Genomic DNA, 23,584 nt, shown 5'->3' on the forward strand with positions numbered 1-23,584 from the left:
GCCCCTTAAGAAAAGAGCTTCTGAAGATCAGACTCAAACATTCGTTTTCTGTTCAGTATTCCTGGAATGCTCTTCTGCTTCCTTACGCTTGTTAACTATTTGCACCTCACAGGATCCTTTCTGTAAAGTGGTGTTAAAATATCTCTCTCACATGGCTTTGATGACAATTAATATTTATGCTGGTCTTTGAGAGACTAGAATGAAAGTTAGCACAGTATGCATGCCTGGTTTTGTTCCCACTGTTCAGAAAAGCCTGTACAAAGCTAATACTTTGCATTAGGGATCTTTCTGATGGACAAGGAATGAAACTGGTGAAAAGAACTACTGGTGTCAGATCAAAAGAGACCCTCTATTCACCCTATCTCCCTCATTTATTTTTTGGCATTATCTTTTTCCTTCCTATCTCTCCAAGGCCTGAGGCATCAAAATTTACATCTTCTTTGTGTTCTGTCCTCAAGAAGGAAAGGAAAGAAGGAGTAGGAGGGGAAAGTAAGAGAGATAAAAGGAACAAACAGTTCTAGATGTCAAGCAGTGTAACCAATTCCTTAATGTTAGTCCATGCTTTTGAATATCTTATAATTTATAAACTGGAAACACATTCTGCTTTGATTTTCAAACAGCAGCTGAAGTTGCATGCCTGTTCTAAGCCTTTTAAGGGATAAGGAAACTGATGGAGATAAAAAATATTCACTTGTAATTCTTATATGATCCTGGTAGTGTTCCAGATTTCCATGGCAGGTGCTGTGGAAGGGATTTGAAAGGTGGTGGAAAGAAAGGATGAAAGACATTTGGAAGAATGCTTCACTTCTGTGAAAATGGATCAAATTTCTCTGCTTAATCATTAGAATTACACAATTAACTGTTGGTTTTTAAAGGCTTTATAGTTTTAATGGTGACATTAAGCAGAATAGCTGCTGTCAGGTATGGAAAATCATAAGACGAGATTTTCTGCATTTCTTCACACTTGCCATTTTGTGAAGTTCTGTTGTGCTAAAGGGGCATATCTTTAATTAATTTGTGACAAAAGAGTGTGATCTGACTTGTCTTAATTTTCTGTAGCATTCAAGGTGAGTTTTGTATTACAGCCCCAGATTCATTGCATTCAGTGAAGAAAGACTGCTAAGGAAATTATACACCAGTGAAAGCAGGCTTAAAACACATCCATCTGAATGAGAAATTCAGCCAGATATTAAGAAGGCCAGTGGCTACTAAGATGATAAGCCTCTCTGTTTACAAGTAAACCAGAACAGAAGGCCTGAGCATGGCTTTACATGCAAGATGTGAAATACTTCTGTCCAAGCTCTCAGCCAGAGCAGCAGCGTAGGAGACAGGCAGTACAGGGATACTGTACAACCTCAGCCCTCGAATTCTACAATGATAAGGCAGACTCCCAGGATTAACAGCCCTGTCAAGGGTAAGTCTCTGAAGTGCTTATTTGTTTAGAAGAACCACCTCATTCATCATTAAGGAGTGATAGAAATGGAAGTCCTCTGACACAGTATCTGAAGTCTACCTGGACGTATGTTTTCTCAGTATCAGAGAAAGTAGAAGATAAAATATTGTTATCTGGTTTTAAAAACAGTATTAAAATGAAATACATTACTTGTGTTTATAATGTCTGGTTTCTAAGATATTTATTTTATTTCTTTTCATGGAAATATTGCAAGCTATATTGAAAGTACATCCTTTCCATGATGAGCAGAAATATACCCGTATGAACACAATTTTAAGGACAACAGTAAAATTTAAATTAACATCCCCCCTACTTCAAAAAGAGATAGGTCACATTTTGACTTTCTATGAAGTTTGAATAGATGTTTCTGATAATAAGCAATCACACTTGTCTGTCCAAATTATGAAATTGATTGTTTCTTAAGTTTCATTTACATAAAGAGTGAATTCAACTAAAAATTTGTAACATGAAAATCCAGAACTACTCATATAAAGATTTTTACTGTATGGAATTATTCTATGCATGGTCCCATACTGAAAAATCAGAACCTGTTTCTGGATTCCTCAGATCCAGGGTCTTATTCATAGCCCATCTGTCCTCTGTATCTTACTGAAAATTACAGTCAGCAGAAAGAGTCTAATACAAACACATTGTAAGGGCTGTGAAAGCCTTGTAAATACCTTTCTTGGAGACCAGATGACTAAAATGAGGATGGTAAAAAGCAACAGAGAGTGAAGAATACAAAACACTACAAAAAAAAAAATCTGTGAAGCTGTTTCTTCACTCTGTTGGTGGTCTTGTAGATATTGGACCTAATTGGATGTTAAGAATTAAAGATATCTTGTTCTGTCATTTTGACAATGTGTGTAGTGAAGCAGACTAGGGCAACATTTGTTTTACCATTTAGAGACATGTATAACTCTTTTTCCAATTTAGAAAACCTGTCATTTACTGGAAGTGCAAGCATAAGTTTGCACCATAGTTTTGCTAGGAAATACTAATTTCATAAATTCATAGAGTCATCAAAAGGTTGAAGATTATTTCATTCCCACTGCCATGGGCAACGGTACCTCCCACTAGACCAGGCTGCTCAATTTTGTTATCAGTCCCATGTTTCCTAGGCTGTTATACTCTGTTAAATTTATTAGAAGAGGAAAAAATAATCCAAACAAACAAGACCTTCACCCCCCTCCCCCCCTCCCCCCCCCCCCCCCCTTTATTCAGTGTTTCATTAATTTTCTCACTTCTTTTTTTTCCTGTGGAATAAACATCTATAGGGTATATGGAAACTGTTTTAAATGGTTGTTTGGGGTATTGGCACACTCCTAATCCATATATGAGAAATCTGTCAATGGAGAATTTCACATATTTCAGTAAGAGGAAAGAATTAGGCAGAATCACTGTCTACAACATGGTAAAGGTGTGACAAGAAATACTAAATCCTTTCAATAATTTGGCATCAGCACTGATGCTGACACTGGTTTTGAAATTGGTAATAGACGTTGTGTATGATGCAGTGTCAATCACTCCATTAGAAATCATCATAGGTTTCTGCTATCATTCTGATTTTGTATTTTTTAGAAAACATCTGATTATCCTTGACTATTCAAGAACTGCTCCCTTAGAAAGCACTAATTAAGGTACTGAAGAGTCTCATCTAATATTTATACTTCTGGTGTTGCACTAGATCATTTTGCAGTGCATGAACAGCGTCATGAAGAAGGAATTAGAAGCAGTATAGCTCTGAGCCTCAGATAATCCTTCACTGATTAGTGAGATTCGCATCATCACCTATTCTGAATGCACTCCTCTCAGGATGTTGATAAAGCCCTTCAGTATCACAATATGGACTTCCAAGCACAGCTACGGCTTTTCTACCCAATCAAAGTGAAACCCTCAGTTCACCTGGTTAAGCTAGCTAATCCTAAATCGGCTTTTAGATTGTCACTTAACAACTCTGAGGCACTCCAGAAGGATCCCGCACAAATCCTGTGGTAAATGAGGCCTAGGCTGAGTGAAAATGAACAAACAAAAAGCTTTAAAAATGGACAGCAAATTCTTTATCTAAGGCATATTTTTATTTCTTTAGAGTGAGAATTAAGATGTCAGGAGTAGGACAGTTCTGTTAAATTGGTCTTCAAACGATGATGTATGCCTGCTTAGATTTCCAATGATGACATTTGAGTACACATTAAACAGCAAACTGATGCAAATAACGTGCAGAGGGTTTGGTGCCTTGCAATTTTTGAATATGTGGGCTATGACTAATCATACAAAATTATAGGTTTAATAAAGAAATTGAAAAGTTCTGTAGTTCAGACACATTTGTTGGCTTTGAAAAGGGCTGAACAATTTGAATTTATTGATGAACTTCCCAACATTCTGTAAACATCTCCTGATGGCATTTTTAGCAAAAGTTACTCTGCTCTGTTAATGGCTGTACCTTTTGGGAATCTGTATGCTGTCATCTAAGTTCTGCACACTGTAGAAACAGTGCTGAAAACATTTCTTGCATCTGGAAGAAAATCCTGTCCCTTGTAGGGAGAGACCATGCGTAGGCTGGCAGCAGTGTGTCTGTAGCTGCTGACTGGCAGTCAGAATGCAACATAATGCTTGCATCTGTTACTGGAGTTGAGTAATAGACACTGCTCAACTATGTTTGCATTTAGGTTTCTTAGATTTCCTAGGCTATACTGTAGAATGATTTCATTGAATACACTACAATTTGTGATCTCATACTGGAATTTGTAGTAAGGTAATAATACAGGAAATATGCTCTGAAATTATTTTAGAACTAAGTGACAGCTGGAGTTTGAATTTGCAACAAAGAATTACTCAGGTTTAAAGATCTTCTTTTTGCAGTGAAATGAGGGAGAAAGATTCCCAGCGCTACCTGACAAGTGAAGGGATTCAGAGCAAAATCTGTCAGTGACAGAGAATAAAGGTCTCGCCATCTGAAGCAGATCATGCAAGTACCAACACCAGATAAAATAGAAAAAAACCACTCAGAGATCTAAGTTTATTATCTTTCATAGTGAATTGTTTAGAAATAATAAATAGAATACACAAACACTATACCATGGTAGTTTATTTTGTCTTGTGGGAAGTTTTAACAGTTTCTGGGATTAAATGGCTTTCCCTTTCTGTGCAGGGTCTGATGTAAACTCTTGTACTGAGGCTTAAAGTCTTAAGGTTGTTAGAAGTTTCCATCAGTCAGTCTGTATGTCAATGGATAAAAAGTTGGTTGCTGATCTGACCTGTTCATCGCTCTCTGGAATGATGCCATCAAACTACAGGTACTTGTGGCAATGCTGGGAGGGGAAGGAGGGAATGGGAGAATAAGGTTATGTAGTAGGAAAAGTGAGTTCCTCTCTGCATTAAAATCGGGACACTGAGGCAAAGCCATGGAAATCTGCAAGTTAATTTTGTGTCTATGCATGCTCATTTTGCAATTGAAGTCTCCATTTTATGAATTCCTAAGAATTGTATCTATTTGCCTTTGTAACAGAGGAAATAAAAAGACTACTTTTAATGTCTGAGACAGGTTAAAACAGCCTGTGCTGCTTAACATGATAGCTCTATGAGTCTGCTGAACAATATACGGTTGCAGAGTTACACATCAGTTCACCACAGACTAGAAAAATGTCTGTGAAAACTATGGTAGATAAAAGTAATTTTTAAGTTAGTTAAGGTCCATTTACCTGTATGTGAATAATAATTACAGCACTTTTCAAGCCTATTTTGAAATAATTTTAAAATTTATCTCCTAGAATTTCTGAAAGCTGCAAAACCCTTTCACTTAAGTCCAGCTTATTAACTTTTTCTCTGTAAACATGCTATGAATTTATTACTGCAGATGAATTAACCATCTTTAACACAGAGATTGCTTAAATTCATCATTTTAGCTACTTTTACCTACTTTTTTAGAAATATGTTTGATGAGCATTTTCTACCACCTAACAAACTTCAATTGTGCTTTTGTTTCTCAGTCTTTAGATCCAGTTGTATCCATCTCTAAATTAATACCTGTAAACATTAGAACAATTCAGAACTAAATTCTGAAATACAATATTTAGGCAACATAATTTTTTTTTCCAGCAATGTGATTCTTGCCTCAAAAAGTTAGTAGGAAGTGATTTGAAGTTTGTCTGCATTTTGTCCCACCTCCAGAAATTCCTTTAATTCAGGAGAGAGTATCTGTAGCAGGATTTAAACAAGAAATTGAAAGGAAATCTATTCTGAAGCATGAGAAACAGTGGCTATTACAGCCAGACCCTGAGATTAAGTTTAGTGGCCAGGCATTAAGTTAAGGTATGTGTAGGTAGTTGAATGATCCACAGAACACAGCTGTTCTTTGCATACCAGTCCTGCTCTGCAAATTTAAAGGAACCTGAAAGCACTGCCAATTTACATATTTTGGAATACTGGGACCATATTTAGAGGAGGCTGAAAGCACTTTTAATTTATGTATTAAAAAGATGCGTGTAGAAAAGAATAAAACAAAAACCATGGTATATGCTCTGAAAGAGAGGCAGCTTTGCTTAATTAAGGGAAAGAATGCAGCATACTCTAAAGGCATTTCCACAGCAGCCATATACCTTGAGAGCTGTGTTAATAGGCCTAACAAAGGATTAATGAATAGGATCCAGCTCACCTAACTTCAGGTGACCACACTGGATATGGGAGTCCCAGCAGACCATCTAATTTTTCTGTGTAGTCTATAAAGAGTTGCAGACAATTATTCATCTGAGCTTTTTCAACAGCTGTTTCAAACTGAGGTGGTCTGCACTGCACTTTGTTCTAAACTCATGGACTGCCAGCAGCAGCCAGGTTAGATGTAGACACCTGAGTATGTTCAGACAAGTCCTACTCTGAGAATGCAATATTTGTCTTCCAGATGACAGTTGAAAGTAAACCCAAAGAGAAGTAGGTTGTTTATTGAAGTTTGTGAAAGTACACTTCTGTGCCGTATAGGAAGCCACGTCAAGCTCCACAGCTACACTACCTGTTCTATTTTGTAGGCTATAGAACTAAAGCTCATCTACTTCCAATTCAAGTTTTACTACGTGAAAGACTACCTAATGCATGGGTTTTTGAAAATAGCATTTGGAGGTCAGCTATACATATCTGGCATATAGCAGGCAGATCACACGCCACAAGTTGATGATGAAGGTGCTCGGGTCAGGGGTGCGTCTTGTCGCACCCTGTTTGTAGTTGACCAAAACAAGCCAATAAAAGTTAACTAGGTTAATTTTTATAGCTCTTTCTATTAGCTGAATGCAGAGTTTATCATTCAGGAGAAAGGTAGTATCATGATAGATGGAAACCAAACATTAAGCCCAGACAGCACAAACAGAAGCCAAGCATAGGTCACTGGACAATCAAATCAGGCAACAACAATGGTTTAGGAGTGATTGGGGGCATAGTTCAACAGACAGGACAAACTCTTTGGTTTGCAGAAAATAGAATATTCTTTTGGATGTTACAGATTTTTTTTTTTTTTTCCAGAAGATAGAGTTGAGTCTTTTGAAACATGCCAACAATTCACTCCTTGTCACATTTTCCAGAGGGAGTGAAGAACTCCTATCACAACCTTTGTGGTAGGTCACTCTGTGATCATCATTATCTGACAGGGTAGAATAATTCTGTTACACAATGGTGTAGGTCATAATCCCTCCCTGTCAAGAATCTACTACAGACAAAACCGGTCAATATAAAAAGGAGAACAAATCAGCAGAAAAACTGGGCCCAAACCATGTCACAGAAAGTCGTTATAAACCAAGGCATGCTTATGTCTGATGAGATAGATGTTCTTGGCATTGATTTGTTGGAAGATTTCCCTATGTGTCAGTATTCAACCAAGCACTTCAGAATAGTGCTAGGAATTTATATCCTGGGGATGCCGTCTTTTAGACAAAATAAAATCAATGTCCCAGCTAGTCAGGATTTTTTACTGCTTGTTCCAAAATAAAATTTCTTTAGCTACAGTCTTCATCAGATTCCAGATCCTGTAATAACTCATTTCTCCCTGCAGTTTCACTTAGAACTTCAAACCTACATTATGGTCCAGTTGCATTGTGTATGAAAAAGGGATTACAAATTACCACTGTTCTTGCAGCTCTGTGTTGCTGTTTACTATCACTGAATTTGCGTGGATTTGTATTTTGTGATAAATACACAAAAAAAGGGCACATAGTACACAAGATGGCGACTAACAGTATATTCCTGTAAAATATCCATTTACAAACCACTGTTAAAATGATCTTTTGATTTCATTCATCTGTTTTTAAATGTTCCATACTTATGAACAGATCAAGTTTATCTGGCATGGGCTGGAGGCAGCTTATTTAAAGGAAAAAAAGGAAGAATATTACCACTGTAATATACTAGTGAATGAAAATAAAACCTCAACAGGACTGTAACCTAGAGCTGCTAATGTAAGAGGAGACCACATTTATGAAGTCTGAACAGACACTTGCAGGAATGAACTGAATGTATTGTCTTTTAACTTGAAAAGAAAGAGAAGGGAAACGCTTGTCTGTGTACACCAAGCTGTTCTGGAACAGGAGAGAGAGAGAAAACTTACCGATGTTGCTGCCAGCTATACCAGATGCATTTGTTAGTTGCGCATTGTCCAGCTTATACCACCACTTGTGCATGCCTATATCTACTTATTTGCACTGCATATGTTCAATTGTTTTGAGCAAAAAGTTGCTTAAAAGTCAAAGATACACCCAGTGAGTATGGTAGAAAATAAATTGTGGGGATTTTTATACTGTTGTATGATTATCTAAACTAGAATGTGCTATAAATTTAATTCCAAGCTCCTAATTTCTGGAAAATTTCAATTAAATCAAATTTTGCCCTGAATTTGTTTGAAATGTAGCGTGCCTAGATTTGTGCCATCTCCAGTCTATCAACAATCCAGATATGTCAGAAATAAGACATCTCAGTGCAAGTTCTAATATAAACTATTCCAGGTAATAGTGGCTTTTCTGGAAATCTGTTTCAAAATGCATTTGAAAATATGGATAATGAAGCTGCAGTTTACTAAATCTGTGGGGAATTTTCCACTGGTGTCTTGTGATACCAAGTTTGCATCCTATAAACTTAGTCATTCAAAATCCATGCAACTTTAGTCCCCTGCTATTTGATTTGGAAAAAAATCAAAAAAACAAACAGCATACATTGTGCAGTTTTCATCTAAAGAGACTTTTGAGCAAAATAAAGATGCCCACACAGATTAACAAACACTGTTTCTTTCTAGTCGCTCAAGCCCACCCTGAATAGCAGCCTCCCCTGAATAATTTTACCCATGCAAACAGGACTGGCTCAGACACCCAGATCTAGTTCCCTGTCCAGCTTCTTCCCTGTTGTTTCATCATGCTCCTCATGACCACCAATAAGAATTCTACTGGTAGAAGACATAGGCACTTTTCATTCTGAAGTAATAAACTTAATTCTAACCATTCTAATAACACACTAAGAGACACAATATAAAAAACCCACAGAAAAAGCACACAACTGCCAAAAAAACCTAAACCCAAGCCAAACCAAGAAAGCACACACCTTAAGATAGGTTTCTAATCCTGGAAGAACCTGCCTTTCCTTGCCGAATTTGTCAGTTAAATTTTAGTTACTTCAAACTCATTCTTAATCTATTGTAACTATTTTCTGTTTTTTTCTAAAATGCACCTCCCTGGTCATTATAGGGAAGTGACCCTATCACAGTGAAAAACTGCAAGAGGAGCCGGCAAAGGAAAGAAATAACCTGAAATAAGAGCAAAAATATTCCACTGCAGGAATGCAGAATTCTATTTACATCATTGGCATTCTGGAAGGCTGAAGTTTTTCACAGGCACTACCGTATGCTAGAGAACAGAAGACATTAATGGGCATTTAAAAGAAAGCTGGGAATTTGCTTTTGGGAAGTTTTCATATGTTTGTGGAAGCTCACAAGCTACCCCATCATTTTCCGGCATCTACGATTTTGTTCCCCTGCCCTGCCCCCCTCCCCCCCTTTTTTTTGTTGTTGTTGTTCTTGTAACATATGGAACTGTCACTTCAAAACATGCCTTTGCATTATTATGAAAAGCATATTTCATTTCTCTAATCCTCTGTGGCAGCCAGAAAGAAAATATATTTTAAAACTCACTGTGTTTGTTGTGAATTTAAAGGGATAGCCTGAGCTTTCTGTAGTGCCTGAAACTTGAAGCCTCCTCACAATGAAACAAATGAAACAAAAATGGCTGGTAAGCATTGCTTTTGGGCTGCAACAACTCCCATGTCTGGTGCTTAAAACCCAGCTAACCTCATGACTGAAAGAACAAATGAATAGTAAGGTCAGTGTCTCAAGGCTTTGGGATAGAAATGTCAGTATCAAAAAAACAGGAAGAAGTGTAGTGACAAAAAAAAGAATCTGCCCTGTAGTTTCAGAATATTTTATGGTATGGGGTAGAACTAGCCTTTCTCTGACTCCATCATGTTGTGTATGGGTTATGCTTGAGCAATTTACAGTATAATTATACTACATAAAAGGATTTCTATATGAAATATGAAGGGTGAAAAAGTTTCCAGGTGGAAGGTATTACTGATGCCAATATGCATTACAAACACTAGGAAAATGTCCCACTTATCAAATATTATTTTAAACCAGTATTGCTTTATAAAATTATTTTGAGTTCATTACAGAGCTCTGAAGAACTTTACATTTTTAGTTTGCACAAAACCCAAACTTTCCAGGAATCAGAGCAAATCCCAAGACACTCAGAACCTGCTAGCATAAGGTTTATTTATTTATCATAAAGGAATTTATAGTTCCTTTATTTTAGGTATATATTACAAATATACCTAAAATAAAGGAACTATTAGTGCTATTTCTTCAAAGTTCCTCCAGCTGCTTTACAATTTTCAGACGAAAACACCAACTACCTGCCATGTAAACACACATATGTAAATACTCATATATCGGAAAAAATCAGGGCTCTACCATTTTCCACTTGCAGGACACCCCTTAGGGAGAAGCATCAAAGCTATTCTAAAGTCTCAGATTGCAAAAGTTATTGGAATATAGACAATTTGTCTTATTTTCTTTCTCACGTGCTGGTTACCCATGTCATTAGCAAGACAACACACAGCCATTAGCAGCACAACACGTTAAAGAAAAGTGGTAATTAAAAATAATCTGCACAGAGACCTTGTCAACTCATTGCATAGTTTTACACACTGACATTGAAACACATCTGCCTGAAAAAAATTAAGCAGTCTTGTTTTTATTCCTTGGAAGGTTTCAAACTGGAACTCTGAGTAACTTATAGTGAACTGTACAAAAAACTTCAGTGAAATGAATGGCCACAACAAGGTTGAACATGTGCAGCATTATTTGCAGGCTCTTCTAAGTCACTAGTCCATAATGAGTCATCTCTATTATACCCAGAGAAATTCTATTGCTAGCAGTTTTGAAAGCATCTACAAGAATTCATTTTTGCCATTCAGGCTTAACGTGTATAGTTCAGTCTTTGAGCACAGTGCGATGTTTATATAGCTGCACACATAATATACTGAGACAAGGTAAATCCTCACTTTTCTTTTTTGTCTTTCAGTTATTTTTAGTAGTTTCTATGTGTTTGTCCTTCTGTTTGAATTTTGCAATCATAATTCTCAAAACCAGCTGAAGAGTAAACAGACACTTTGTGACGTTAAAAAAAAAAGGCAGATGAACAATAAATTGACTATAATGCAAGCTTCTTTTGCATTTCTTCCATTTAACCAAATAATTTTAGAATGACAGCTTTTCCCAGAAAAAAGGAAACACCAATAAAAAAATGTGCAACATGAAATTATTTTAACTGGCCAAGAAATTAATTTCCTATTCAGTATCTTTGATACATACTCAAAATCCTTTGTCAGGATTTTCTTAGTGTTTTTTTTGCTTAGCGTCTGTTGGAGTTACCTGAATATTTTGAGTCAGCAGCTGTTGAAAGGACATCCCAAGGCTCCCATCTCTGTCACTGCAGTCCATTCTGTGGACATTCTGTGTCCAGCTTCTCCTGAGTCTCTCTGTAAATAAAAATCTTATCACTTAGATCGTGCACTTTTGTTCTGCTTCTCTCTAGATGGCAGCATTTGCCTTAAGGAATTCCCTCTAGATAAGCTTGTCTCACATAGGAGTAACAATAAAGGCTCAAGAAAAATAGCGCCAGGAATCAGAAATTCTTAGCCATAAGTTTTGGTTTAATTTTCACACTTTGCACTGGTTTGGGTTTGGTTTTTTCCAGTTTTTGTTTTGTTTGTTTGTTTGCTTTTGTGGTTGTTTTTGCTTTGTTTTGGTTTGTTTTTTTTGGGGTGAACATTCATTACCCTGTACATTGATAACTGAAGCAGACAAGAAGACTCAGTTAAGAGACATAATCTACATTGTCAGGGTGCAATAACTGCTGCATAATCAACCTAGGCCCCACAGTTAAAGAAGGATGTTAAGGTACTCAAATATATCCAGAGGAGAGGAACAAAGCTGGAGAAAGGGCTAGAATGAATGTCTTGGGGCGAGGATGACTAAGGATTTTGGGTTTGTCCAGTTTGGAGAAAAATAGGCTGAGGTGTGACCTCATTGCTCTCCGCATCCTCCTGAGGAGATGGAGTGGAGAGGAAATTACTGAACTCTTCTTCCTGGGATCCAGTCACAGGACACACGGGAATGTGTCAAAGCATCGTCAGGGCAGCTTTAGACTGGACTTTAGGAGCCTTTTCTTTGCTGAGAAATTGATCAAACACTGAAAGAGGCTTCCTAGAGAGGTAGTTGAAGACGCAAGCCTGTGAGTGTTTAAAATAAATTTGGACAATGCCCCTAATAGTCAGCCCTGAGGTGGCAAGGCAGTTGGACTTGTAGGTCCCTTCCAACTAAAAATATTCCATTCCATTCCATTCCATTCCATTCCATTCCATTCCATTCCATTCCATTCCCTGCCATATTTCTTCTCCCTATATTCCACTATCCCACATATTCCTGGTGCTTTCTCCTTATTACAAGCAGCTATATATTTTCACAATCTTTACTGCAGTCTTATTCATCCTCAAAGAAATTAATTATTAGATCCCTTATTTTTACAGAAGTTACACTGAAAACTGTATATTTTTTTTATCTGTAAGAGTATGAAGATGTGGTATCTCTAGCCTCCATTAAATGAAATAAATGAGAATTACATAAAATGGAAAAAATCTCATTTATGATTTGTGCATTTTTTTTCAGCTAAATGCTTTCAGTAAAAAAAAAAAGGACATGTATTTTATTAGGAAAATCCCTCATACATCCTTGTTGCCTTTCAAGCAGGTCATAGCTGCATCATACACCTCTCCAGTAAATTTGTCTCTCTGTAGCCCTCTTTGAAAAGATACATTGCAGTCATAATTAATGGTCTTCTTTAGTGCATCACTACATGTACTCACAGTAGGAAAAGTGTGCTATCAGTTGTGGTAATTTTTTAGTAGACATAAATAACTCATTCCTTATTTACCACCTATTACCATGTGCAGTAATTTTAACAATGTGCCCCTATTTTTAACTTGTCCATCAGTCAGGTTTTCACTTCCAGCCTTCTCTGTATTCCAAATCTCCCAAAATATAAAGATTTTTTTTCTTTAAATGAGCCCCATCTTATTTTTTCTCATGCTGCCTCCCCTCCTTCCCTCAGCTTGCATTTGCCTCTTAGTCCCCCTAAAACTTCCTGAAAAAAAAAAGCTGAGCCTGTGGACCCTTGGTTGTCAGAGCTGTAGCATTTCCCTGGACAAGATGTGTCTGCTTGAATATACATCTGAAAAGGCTATAATGTAAGGGGAAATTTTGGCATTTCATTACTTTTCATTAGCAACTGAGAAAAGGAAGAATATGTTACAATAAAAAAAAAAGAAAAACCAAAAAATAACCCAAACCTAAATATACAGTACAAATGGGCCAAGTGTTAACTCATCTAGCAAAAAATGTCAAAGTAAAAGCATAAAAATTTAACGCTGTAGCAGTTTGATCCAGCCCCCCTATTTCATCTGTTTATCTCAGCCTCATCTGATGAATGCCTAGCAATTCAAGAATTTATTTTCCACACTCACAGGAGAAACTTTGGTAATTATTTTTAAAAATAGTGTTGTGGAGATGTGGTGGCCGAGTGCCTATTGATCATGTGGAAAGAGATATTCTTCTGACTTCAAAGGCCACAGTGCTGTCCAAGGAACTAAAACTGGCAGCCAGAATACCAGGGAAGAAATAGATAGGGGTAAGGAGAGAAAGTTTGTATCTCAGAGAGCAGAAAAGAAACAATCATCTTCCTTTGAATTACAGCAAAGGTACAAAGTTACTGCAAGGTGCCAGACTTGCTGGAATATCTTTTGAAGATAATAAGAACTATTTGAATATGTAGGCTATAAATATACTTGACAAAAACATCTATAAAGTTACAAAAGCAGCAGTCCTTTCTAAGGCTGATAGAAATGCAGAGGTCATGTTTAATTTAATAACCAGGCAATCCATGGACATTAAAACAAATGGCATACTTCAGATACACATTCAAAGAGGACAGAAAAAGTCATCATATTGAAATCAGATGCCATGTGCATCACACATAATTTCTTCCTGTACTGTGCTCCTACCCTGTCCTGTTTTTTCCAGCTTTAGAAAGCTGTTTCTGTTTCTTGTCCCTCAGTTGATATGATCCAGTTAAATCCAAGCTTTGGAGACACTTGCAAGAAACATCAGTGATTACTTGATTTCTCAGCATATAAATCTAACTACGAAACTTAAGTATGTAGGATTCTGTTATTAGGAAACTTCTACTATGCAACATTCTTGCCTCAGCTGCTATGTGCTCTGAGACCCGCATTAACAGAATACTGTCAAAGCTAATTACCATATAACATATTAAACAACTGTTTTCCCAGAACAAACTGATAAAGCAACACAAGTATTAGACAGAGTCAGTAAGCAGCTTCAATTTAAGTTCCACTTCAAGCAGCTTTTAATTTCTAAAAAATTAAGGCTACAATAGCTTTGTATCTGTTTGATACAACTTGTTTAGAGAGGAAGCTCTAGTTAACTCTCCAGTCTGCCAGCTACTTCCAGGTTTTGGGCTTTATATTTGCCTAGTAAATCTCAGTCTGAGCTGAGAGTAGTACTAGATTATCTCACATTCATCTCCTGAGTGTGTATCACCAAAAAGGAACCCCAAAAGCTGATGGGAGGACAGAAGCTGCACAGGCTCTGCGTCTGTCTGAGGGCACAGCCAGCCATCCATGTACATGCACAAACCCACTTAATAGCTGGAGTCCTCTCTTCAGATGTTAAATTGCTGAAACCCTACTCTGGTGCATGTCAGAAAAGACCTTCAGCAGGAAATCTGATAAAGGCTTTACATGTTAGTGAGGTTATGTTACTGCACTCACAATTCACTTATTCCTTGCTGGCTTACTAAGTAAAATGTTGCAATGTGGCATTTTTTGAACAGCTACCACCTATTACTGGATGGAAATGTTGGTACACAATGCTTGGGCCCAGTTTCCAATTTGACATCAGCTTACTATAATATAAAAGGGAATACATATTATACCTGCAGGTGAGTAAATCTGAACAAGATACTAGATTTTAATGTCTGTAAGTTGACTAGAATATTTTCTATTAACTAGAAAAGAATCAACATAAGCACAGATTTGGAGAACAGGAAGAATATTAGCCAAACTGATTCCCATATACAATGGCTGTCTTATTAAGATGTGAATTTCCTCACCTGCTACACATAAAAGCACCCTCTATTTCAAAGTCATCACAATCAGAGAATCAGTGCATATCTTGCTTTACTAAATTGATTTTTTTGAAAACCTGATAAGGGTGTTTTGCATTGCTTCATAATTTTGCCTGGCATTTCTTCCAAGAACTCTAATTACTCACATTTATTGCAACACTGTGAAAACTTTTTTTAGATAAATATGTAATTACTGTTCAATACTATCCTTATAATTTACAGATACACAAAACAAATGATGCTTGTATGCAGGCAAATAATATATGCATATACATATAGAGAAAGGCACGAAGGAGAAACTCCAAGTAATATATTTGCTCTTGAATTGTTCAAATAAAATAGGCACCTGTCCTCTGGAATGTTTGATACTGCACTTGAGTTGAAGACAGAGAATGGAGATTGCAAAGTAGGCACCTTATAAGTGATCTTAAAATCTGCATTTGTTTGTGCAACTTGATACGCAGGATTCCAGTTAACAGACAAGGCTCTGTGTCACAGGCAGATGCAAGTTTAACACTCTGTGATCTTTACCAGATGCTCTGAACTGGCTCTGGTCTTGGACCTATGACAGTTTTGCCTATCCACTTTCATATGTCACCAGCCTCTGCTAGCAATTAAGGGATTGTCTTTCCTTGCAAATGTATGATTTTTACATACTCTTTAGATGACTGACCTTGACAAATCAAGAACTTATCCCACACCACTGAATTCCCACTGGCCATAAAAGAGCTGGTGTGAATAAGTATTTGTGAAATAGCTATTTGGCTCTCAGTGTATTTAATTTTCTAATATTTAATTTATGTATTAAATGTAGGTATTTTTTCATTTTGTTTAAAGAATAATATGGAAAAAAATCTCCTTGGCCTACACAGAGCTGGGTTGTTTCCCAGCTGATACTTTATCACTAATAAATGCTCTGTCTTCTGTATATTTCTAATACTTATAGCAATGCATTTTCATGTGTTCCTTAAGGCTAAAGAAGTTTTCTTCTTCTCTCCTCCCTACTTTTCACTTTAAATAAAATAAAAATGAATGCATAATTACTTATTGATTGTTATAAAAAAAAAAGCTACTGCTTTTCAGCAGTCCCCTTTCTTCTCCTTTGAAAAAATGCTTTCAACACAGGGAAAGTAGTGTGGAAAAAATGGAACATACGATCACATTACAATATAGAGCAGTGATCAAGTGATACTGAAATCACAGAAGTGGAATAAGAATTTAGACAGATAAACACTAAAGTCATGTCCCATATCTTTCATGGACACTTAGTTAGAGAGTACAAATACCAAGAAGGCAGAAGAGTCTGTTTATAGGACCCTGAAGTTTTAAAACAAATCTTGGGATTGTCTGGTATATGCCATAATAATTTCCACATCCTGAATCTCTTCAGTTTTTGAAACTGCATTTTGATAGCTTGATCCAAGAGTTATTCACAGTAAGTTGAGAAGTCTGGAGCTTTGCAAAAGACTATAGCTGTTTCTGCCAGTAAAAACATAAGGTACAGACCCCACTTGGCTCAATTCAGTGTTTCCCGACCCCCTCCCCCTCTTTTCTGAAGTGTTTCTTGCTCATCTTTGCCTTGGGACATTACACTGCAGACTGATCTATGAAGATCACATGCTTTTTATCCATTAATAGCCTATGCCAGAAATACTTCAGCTCTTCCTGGAGCTAAGACACGAGGCTGTCAAGACAATGGCCTGGCTGCTCATGTGCTCCCAAGACAGTAGGTTTTACCAGCATTCTCAAAGGCAGCAGCTGCACAGTTCTGGAATGGCATTGGCCTTGTCAGTGGCCTCTCATCTCCATCACACAGTATTTCACTATGGGCCCAGGTGGATCAATCTTATTCTGAAAGAGCTGCCAGGAATGTTGTGGATAGTTTTGCATAGCAGACAGTAGAACCAACCAAATCATAAAAGACTATACCACCCCCACCCCCAAAATTGTTATACAAAGGTTGTTGTTTACAGATGATGTATAAAGAGAGGGTTGATTCTCCATAAGGGAAGACAACTCCAACTCCTTTACCCATAAGTATTAAGACAAGGAGTCCTGGACTGTCTATATCCCAGCAATCCCTCGGGCTTTGTGGGCAAGACAAAGATTGATGTGCTCCTTGCTGTCTCACAATCACTATTCAGGAGGTCACTTTTGCAATCTGAGTTCTTCTGTGACATGGTTCTAGAGGTTTCCCTGATACATACCTTCTCCTAAGATCCACATTGGCTCCAAGCAATTGAGAAGAATCACCTGCTTTAGTAGTAGAAATGTACAGAAATCAACAGCAAACTGAAATGTCCTTCTATGAGTGATGCCTTGTTCAGCTGAGTTAATATTTTAAGTTTCAGGATTTTCATTAAAATATAAATGAATTTTACAGGTGCCTAGGCCATCCCCTTCTGGTGATCACAGAGAAAGCTGCCTGAGCCCATATTCCCCTATGGACTTATTAGGAGTATGATTTGATGGAGAAGATCATAAAATCTTATGCTGACAGACTTTACACTTGCAAAATAGTGGTCCCCAAAAGTCCAGCAGTGTGGAAAAATTGAGCTTTAAAAAAGATATATGGTCTTTTCTACACAGAGGTGGTGACTGGTGGCTATTTTCCAGCACAAGTATCTGGAAGTTGTGGAACTATGTCTATGAGGTACTAAATATGTCAGCAGAGATCATCTCTGGTCACTCCCTGCTCCAGTGCTGGTCTTCATTCTTTTTTATTTATCCCTTTCCTTGTATCCACATTTCTCTGCTATATGTTCCACCAGGGAATTGCAGACTTTTGGGTGCACTGAGACATCTTCAAGCAATTGCCCATTCACAAGGGGAAAACATCACTCTTGCTTTTTACTCAAAGTGATGAGAAATAGTTTTCCTGATGGGTATTCTAAACCTAGCTTCTATAGGCATGTAAATTATTGAAATTCACTCTAAGAAGAGAATTATTACAGAACATAAAAACTATTACTACAATCTTTGATCATTCTTCCTGGGCAAAAACAGGAGAATATTGTGCCCATGTATTGAAAATTTCTGAACAGTTTTGCAATGCAGAGGAAGGAAACATAACAAAAGACCTTTTCACTTCATAAAAACATGTTGGAGGATGAAAATATAAGTTCTTACTTTCCCATCCCATGTCAAGTAGGAATGTTTTTCTACTTTTCCAATCTTATTATATTTTCAGTATGTAGCTCTGGAGTCTGTAAGAGGCCTTTATGATACAAGCTATGCAAAGTCTCTTGTATGAATTGAATTTTTAAGCCAAAGATAAGATGGTGCCTGAGCAAGAAAATTTGATTTATACTAAGAGAAGGATGAAATTAAGGTGAGAAAGGGCCACTGGAATACAACACCTCATGGAGCAACCAGAAAACAAGGCTATTTTTCCATTATATTTTCGAAGTCAAGGCAGTTAGCTGCAAGTGACTGAAAGTTGTCAGGCAGAGAGAGTGCTTGTACTGGTCATACAATCTTTGAAAAGTCTTGTACTTCTATTGCTATTTAATATTTCTATCAAGACACTGCCTTAAGGAAAAGGGGGTTTCATTGTGCTGGACATTGTGCAAGCAGGGAAAATATGCAAACGTTTTCCTGTCAGTTTTAGAAGTAAAAAAAAAAAATATTCTGGTTTAGGGCCAAATTCTCTGCCTACACAAACCTTCCACTTTGCAGATAGAGGATACAATAGAACTAGTCATCTTCTGTTTACAGGCTGAGATAATAATTAACAAGCACATTAAGCAACATTGTATATGGCATCACTAAAACCATCCATATAAGCATGGCAGCAAAAGGGTGTGCCTAATTAGGGGCATACTTTGTGTGATTTTCTCATGTTGTGGCTTCATAATTGAAAAAGTCAGATCTAAGGACAGGAACCAGTAGAGGAGTTAACTCAGATCAACATTGGGATGCAAAGCTGTTAAAAGCAAGGCAAAACACCACATCTCATCTCCATCTGGAGTCAGCCTCAGACACTAATACAGAACTAATCTGTGAAGTACATTCTAGTACTTTAGGTCTCTTTCAATAAATCTCAGGAAAACAATTCAGGAGGGGAAGTTTTTCCACTACACTGGACTTGTGATAAATGGATGTGGCAAAAAGCTAAATTGCATAAATTAGTGGCCCTGTCATGGTTTCTCAGTAGCAGGTAAAAATAGAGATTTATATTTCTCTTGCAATCAATTACACTTTAGAGCAAAACAGCAAATTGTTTGTGACAGCTGCTTACAGAAAGAGGCTGAATATATACTGTGTAGATGAATCTTTCCCCCTTACTTCCCAAAGTTAACAGGAACTCAGGGAGACTGAACAAGCCCATAAATCAGATTCAGTTTTTGAGGTACTGTGTGTTGCTTTGATTTCCTACTGTGAACAAGAACAAATCTATTGTTTTGCCTCTTTTCCATATCTGCCTATCCTGCAGGTAGGAGACAACATGGAGTACCACCAGCCCCATTTTATCAGCAAGACACTCCAAACAAAGCATTTCTGGGGCATTTTTAGATGCCTTGGATATACAGCTGCTCACGTAGTATGATAATCCCTGAGAAACGTCTGAAGTCACTCACTGCTGTTCTGAAATGGGATATGGTATATACAGTATGAAAGTATGGAAAAAAGGAAGTGTGAGTCAGAGAATGACAGGAATTTGACACATTCTTCCACATTTCCATGAAGAACACAATGATCACACGCTAAATATTGCAGTGGCTGTTAAATAAAATGCTGTCAAGTAGGTCTCCACTGTTTATAGAGCAGAGATGAGATTGGTTTAGAACATTTTAGATACTTCCACTATATTCTATGAAGTAAGAATATTTCCACATTTTACTACTGTGAACTTCTGGAAAGGGAACCTTTATGTATGCTAAATGATTAATCACTTAACAGTCTGGAAAAATACTGCTTCTGGGAAATGGTCATTGTGGAAGTACCAGCAGAAATGGTGAGGTGGCTGGTAAATATAGAAATGGTCAGCAATAAACATCCATTGTTCTTTCTAAATACTGGCTGCTGTTCTGATGAGAAAGTATCTTCAATCAGATAATTTTCATGCTTTTTATAAGACCTGCTGCCAAAGATACAATTTATGTCAATACTAGACAGATCAGTGCTGATTATTTAATCTAAAACAACCTATGGATATCACATTCTACACTTTAAGATTTGTTTCCCTCGAAGTATCTGTTGGCATAACAGTTTGCAAGTTTGCCTCACCTTGATTATTAGAGTTTTTAAAAACAGGCAGACATCTTTGGTTACCCAATTATACTGTCATGATATTAATAGAATAGTTGCACAGAGACACTTATAGACAGGTAGGGAAATAGAAACAAATGATAAACCCATTCTTCTTACTATATTAATGCTTTTTAATCTGAGGCATGTCAAAATCATAAAAGATTTCCATCAACACCAGATTAGTAATGAAAATATTTCACATTGAATTCCCATAATAGATGTGGCTACAGTTGGCTTTAGACATCTAAATCACATCAAATCCAGTTTTTTTATATTTCGTAAATGCAGTCTCTGAATTTTATTTTTACAGACTTTAATAACACTAAGATACTGTATACATAAAGTCTAATCTTTTTCAGTTTTGAATTCCTTTTTAAAATTGCATTAAGCACTAATTAAAGAAGTATTTGCCCATTTTTTTATTTCTGTATATAAGAAAGCTTATTTCATTTTTCTCATTGGAAGTACTATTCCTCAATGTAAATGAAAGTGTATATAGCAATCATTTATGAATACGTGGCAGACTGCAGAGTTATTTAACATATATACTTTCAGAAAGTATCTTCCAAGAATAAATTTTAATGATGCGATGGCTACTATGCCATGGCATTTATAACAGCTTTTTTTTTGTACATGTGTGTGTGTGCGCGCGCGTGAGTGTATTAATTTTTCATCTTGGAACTCAATGTACAATTAATTATATATTTGCATTTTACATATACATTAAAAAAGCTTTTTAGTGGATGTGCATATGCACATACCTAACAATCAACCTACAAGTATGTTCCTTTAAAGATGGACAGGTATATGAAGGTGGAGGATGGTCTGGATAAAACTTAGCTCTGAGCATTACACAATGTGTATTCTATTATCACTGTATCACAGACACTATCTTATCTTCCAGTCTGCGTTTGCTGACTATATCTGTTGCCATTTTGAACTTCTCTTATAGCTACTATTTCTCTTTATAGAGTTTATCTATATTGTGTTAAATTCCTTCATCTTCCTAATCAATTTAGAATGGTTTGCTAGTACCCTCTGTGAAGCCTCATTGCTCCCCTTTGCCTTTGGCTTTCCCAGTATGTACTATTCCTAGTATTATTAAATGGAATTTAGAAACATGCCAAAAACGGGGTTGGAAAAAAAATTAACTTTATGAAAATTGTATCATTAAAAAAAGGAAACATTAATTGGAAAATAAATAATTTTCTCCAAGAAAAAAGGGTCCTCTCCATGCCCCTTCGCCCAGATACAAGTCTGCCAGAAAGACAATCTTATCAGTATGGAATATATTGTCTCAGAGCATTATGGCTATAGGAACTTGAATTTAAGCAGCTCACTATGCTTATACCTCTGATAAATTTTCAGTAGAACAGCACAAGTTTAACACTTTAAAAAATATAAATATAACTTGTGAATTGTCTGTTCTCCTCCCCTCCACCCTTAAATTTTGAAACCATTGTATTCCATTTGCTTGAGCAACTGCAAGCTGATGGAAGTCAACACCTGCTATTGACAGAGAAGCTGGTATTAACTACATGACAAAAATCTCTTTGGAGATTGGAAGATGAAAAATGATTGAGAGATGCAGTATAGAAAGTTGAGAAAGTAAAAGAAGAAAAAGGTGCATGATGGAAAAAAAATATAGTGTAAGACTTTCTCTTCCCTGTTGGAAGAAGTACGTAGTTGTGTTAAAATTTCAGAGGCAAAGCATTTATCACTAGTTTTTCATTTAGGACACAGGTGGCAGATAGTGCAAAATAAACAAAATTGTGTATAGATATGGATTGGGAATATATTGAAATTTCTAGACAAAGACAACTAGCCCTTTAGTAATTCTTTTCCAGATAATATATGTTTTTACTACAAGGTTTAAACTTTTCATTGTTTCATTATAGTCTATACATACTACAAAGTATAAAACATTATATAAATTTAAAGTATTTTTAATATATTTTTATATAAAATTATGCCATCAAATCAAATGCAGTATTGGTATAATATTGACACACACCTATTTGTACGTTTCTGTTCAATGACTATTTTGACAATTCTATTTCCCTAGAAGTTTGGTACATATTTTTACATTTGTGCTTTTAGCAGAATAGAAAATGTTTTTCCAACCCCTGAAAAGCCCTTCCTTTTCTCACAGACTACTTCTTTCTCTTCCATAGAACCAGGGTGGCAAGCCTGTAGTCCACAGGCCACATCTGGCTTGCTAGCAATTCAGTTGTAACATTTGTGCTGAGACAAGAATGTGTGATCAGCAAAGACCAGCAGGAGAACAGACAATTTGTCACTGGTAGGAGGAAATGAGCCAGCAGACACTGCTATCACTGGGTCAGGCTGGGTCTTGGCCAAACTCCCAACTGGTGTGGTGAATGTGAAATGGGCTCTGGGGCACCCATCACCCTTTGCCACACTTCTAGACTGCATATTAAGTCAATAAGAGCTCAGCCATATGAGGATTTCACATGTGGCTTGTAAGGTCAGACAAGATAATCACCTTTGTTTTGCAAGGTTAATGCAGTAACTGTAGAGTTACATAGAGCTGGAAGGAAAGGTTACTTCCCTGTCAGTAGTTGCACAACTGAAGTCTGACTTAGATTACAGATAATAACCACCAGCATGTACCCCAGCATGTCCAGCCCTGAGATAGAGAAAATATTTCAAACCACACACTGACTTGATATTTGAATCATGCTCTGGTGAATGAACAGCACACACACATTCCAGGAACAAGCCATTCTTGAAATGAATAACTTTAAGTTGGGTTCCCTCTGAAATTTTTCAAATCAAAGGCACTCTTTTCCCAAAATGGACGATCTAATTCTCTTACCATCTACTCTGCAATAATTTAGGAAGGTGTCCTGTGGTGATGTTATTGTAACCCCTATCATCTGGTCTGCATCCAGAAATAGATATTAAGACACTAGGTATTTGCCCCAGCACAAGGATCACTTAAGTAGCATAGCATTAGCAAGAGAGCTCTGTACCTAAAATTCAGGTCAGAGTAGGGCCAGAGAGATGGTGTGTTTAAAGAACCAGTTTAGCTAAGGCTTGTCCACAAAAACAACATTCATAGTGAAAAACA

At 36.8% G+C, this 23,584-nt stretch overlaps 1 protein-coding gene across 5 annotated transcripts in view; it reads right to left on the bottom strand.

The window, feature by feature from the left end:
* The window catches only part of FAM241A (family with sequence similarity 241 member A), a 223,398-nt gene that overhangs the window by 129,217 nt on the left and 70,597 nt on the right, over positions 1 to 23,584 (bottom strand). For 4 of the 5 annotated variants that reach the window (XM_086891652.1, XM_086891653.1, XM_086891654.1 and 1 more), the window contains one exon: positions 11,406 to 11,512. In XM_086891652.1, the coding sequence (XP_086747778.1) occupies positions 11,406 to 11,474 (69 nt within the window). In that variant the 5' untranslated portion in view covers positions 11,475 to 11,512. Of the gene's footprint in view, positions 1 to 11,405; positions 11,513 to 16,974; positions 17,093 to 23,584 lie in introns of those variants that run through there. The other variant, XM_086891648.1, reaches the window with a different exon arrangement.

This window comes from Cyanistes caeruleus, chromosome 5 (assembly GCF_971803275.1).
Source record: "Cyanistes caeruleus chromosome 5, bCyaCae1.hap1.1, whole genome shotgun sequence".
In the NCBI taxonomy this organism is placed as follows: domain Eukaryota; kingdom Metazoa; phylum Chordata; class Aves; order Passeriformes; family Paridae; genus Cyanistes; species Cyanistes caeruleus.